This window comes from Hakea prostrata, chromosome 1 (genome assembly GCF_041222555.1).
Source record: "Hakea prostrata isolate BN-2017 chromosome 1, UWA_Hpros_2, whole genome shotgun sequence".
Lineage (NCBI taxonomy): Eukaryota > Viridiplantae > Streptophyta > Magnoliopsida > Proteales > Proteaceae > Hakea > Hakea prostrata.
The window spans coordinates 59968724-59971025 of record NC_142600.1 but is presented as its reverse complement, the minus strand read 5'-3'; the positions used below and the strand labels follow the sequence as shown (position 1 = coordinate 59971025).

The 2302-nt window shown below is 38.7% G+C and overlaps 1 protein-coding gene across 1 annotated transcript; it reads right to left on the bottom strand.

Moving 5' to 3' along the window:
- On the bottom strand, positions 1 to 1722 carry LOC149029239 (CASP-like protein 1). The gene is made up of 3 exons (XM_089150261.1): positions 1211 to 1722; positions 881 to 1016; positions 1 to 797 (listed from the first exon to the last, which is right to left on the bottom strand). The coding sequence occupies exons 1-3, from the start codon at positions 1435 to 1437 to the stop codon at positions 564 to 566; spliced, it is 597 nt and encodes a 198-aa protein (XP_089006387.1). The 5' UTR covers positions 1438 to 1722; the 3' UTR covers positions 1 to 563.
- Between the last annotated feature and the right edge of the window lie 580 nt (positions 1723 to 2302).

The window sequence follows — 2302 nt, the reverse complement described above, 5'->3', positions numbered from 1 at the left end:
AGGCTTCGTGTTTGATTAAGAAAATTTACACTCTTGACCTTATATTATGATGCTTTTGTCAACTGAACCAATTCCTTAAGCCTCAATAATACAACTTGTTAGTAGAAGCTCACAAAATTAAAAGAAGAGATACAGCCCTAGTTCTTATTACTATCGCCTTTTGATTGAGAACTATCTAAAAATATCTGTTAAAAGAAAATTGAAATAAACAGTAAATCCGGCCCTGTAAATGGCCAAAATAACCCCACCACCACCACCACAAAGAGCTTTTTAATTTTGTTTCTTTGGCGTTCATAAAGGGTTGGGGTTGGTAGTCGGTTGTGGGTAGCTGCAGGCATGGAAGCTTTGAAATTTGAACAAAACTTATCTTTTTCCTACGACGAAGTACAAAATAGTATCAACTTTCGAAGAGATACCAAAACATCCACTTGACTTTACACCAAAAGATAAAGAAAAGAATAAAAATCTACATGACCCGATAGAAATGATAACACACTGGTGAATATGATCATTAAGCTTGGCACTGCAACTATAGATCTTGAAGCAATGGTCATGGCAGCTGCCTAGTTTACAACTTTGTGAGCAAGACGATAAGCCGAGTAAGCGGAGAGAATGACGAGCGAAGCAAGAAGAATGGAAGCAAACAAGGAAACTGAAATTGAAGCTCCTACGTGTCTACAGAACTTGCCATAAACATTGCATATCTTGTTCCAATTCACATGAGAATTCCCTTTCAGTCCTATATAAGCAACACCACCTGCTGTGCCTGTGGCTGATGCCACCACCCCAAGCATCAACTGCACCACAAAAACAGATCAAACTCAGCTTTGCTTCATCATTGAAACAGAACTTGGAAGAATAAGATGGGCTAAAACCTTACCACATCATGAGCAATCAAGATCAAGTAGTACTTGAGGAGCTCCTTTGAGGTGCAGGGTTTTACAACCATCAATGACGATGTGATTCCCGTAATGATACTATACAAGGTCGACAAAGAAAGCGCCGCTACGAAGTATCTGCATACAAAGTTATCAAGCACACGGATTTATATGATTTGATAAGATTATCTTCATCAATGGTGTGATGATATTTGTTTCACTATCAATGAAGAACAGGATTACGAAACTCTAGCTCAACGTTTAATGGTCCTTGGTAATTCAAACCCCCCACGCCCCCACCAAAAAAAAAAAAAAAAAAGTTTGGAACTCACATGTAGGCCGGAGAGTAATGGAATTTGGCAGACACACGTACAGGGAAGGAGTATGAGGCTGTCTGAACGAGCTTCGTCTGATTACTAGTAACCATGACAACCATGGATGTCAAAGAAGCTGCAAATAACACAATTCTAATGCACAAATCCATGAAGATCAGTTTCCCGGTGCATATTTCTGGCTGGGGCTCGCCGGACTCTACTGCCGCCTCTTCCTTGGACGCCATTTTTGATAGCTTAGCTGTTTAGATTTGTTCAGTTGGAACCTTACTCTTGAAACACACACTCTCACACGCTTAACAGAGGTATTTATAGAGATGTGATGGAGAAGTAGAGGGTCTGGAGGCAGGTGCAGTCAATAATAGAAACAAAGTATAAAAATGATTTGAAAGGGTGGTCACAGCTCATGGGTGGGAAATTGTAGAGCTGTAGTTGTTGCTGCTATTACGTATATATGGGGAGATCCTGAATTAGAGATTGCAGTCATTGTGGGCTTATCTGTGATGGCGATTTGACAATGGCTTCTTTAATTAAAAATATCAAACTGGATATGCTCAAACTGTATTATGTGAGAGAGAGAGAGAGAGAGAGAGAGAGAGGGATTTTTGCCTTGACAGCTTAGGCCATGTATGGTGTGAACAATAGGGTGAACTCGCCCCAAGAAGAATTATAGTGTGAGCGAAATTAAGTGGTGAACATGAATTAGGTTAACCAACCAAGAAGAAAGTGAGAAATCAAGAAATATGGAATGAATGACTGACTGCGGCGGCTTTAAGTTTATCTAATTTCGTTGACCTTATCATTTTCTGTTTCTTAGAATAGATTCTTTGACCTTGTCATTCTCAGGTACGTGGCAGCAATATCAGGATGAGAAATTTTTTTCTTTAAAACAGGTCATTTTATATATTAGAGATGAAAATTTATATAATATAATGGAGGCTTCGCTTTGGAGATGTTAGCTTTTTACCAAAGAAAGCGTGCTGATCTTGTATAAGACTTTAGTATTTATTTTGTGTCTAGTTTGTCCAAATTAGTGCAGAAACATAAAAGATTGATTTAGTGTCAATTTGAACAAACTGACATAGAATCACT

What these genes read in the sequence shown, in the direction of transcription:
- LOC149029239 (XM_089150261.1), bottom strand. Translation starts at nt 1,437, where the DNA reads ATGGCGTCCAAGGAAGAGGCGGCAGTAGAGTCCGGCGAGCCCCAGCCA. An exon ending in CATTACTCTCCGGCCTACAT is followed by an intron (nt 1,017 to 1,210) that starts GTGAGTTCCAAA and finishes CTTTGTATGCAG; the next exon opens with ATACTTCGTAGCGGCGCTTT. An exon ending in TCTTGATTGCTCATGATGTG is followed by an intron (nt 798 to 880) that starts GTAAGGTTTTAG and finishes TTTGTGGTGCAG; the next exon opens with TTGATGCTTGGGGTGGTGGC.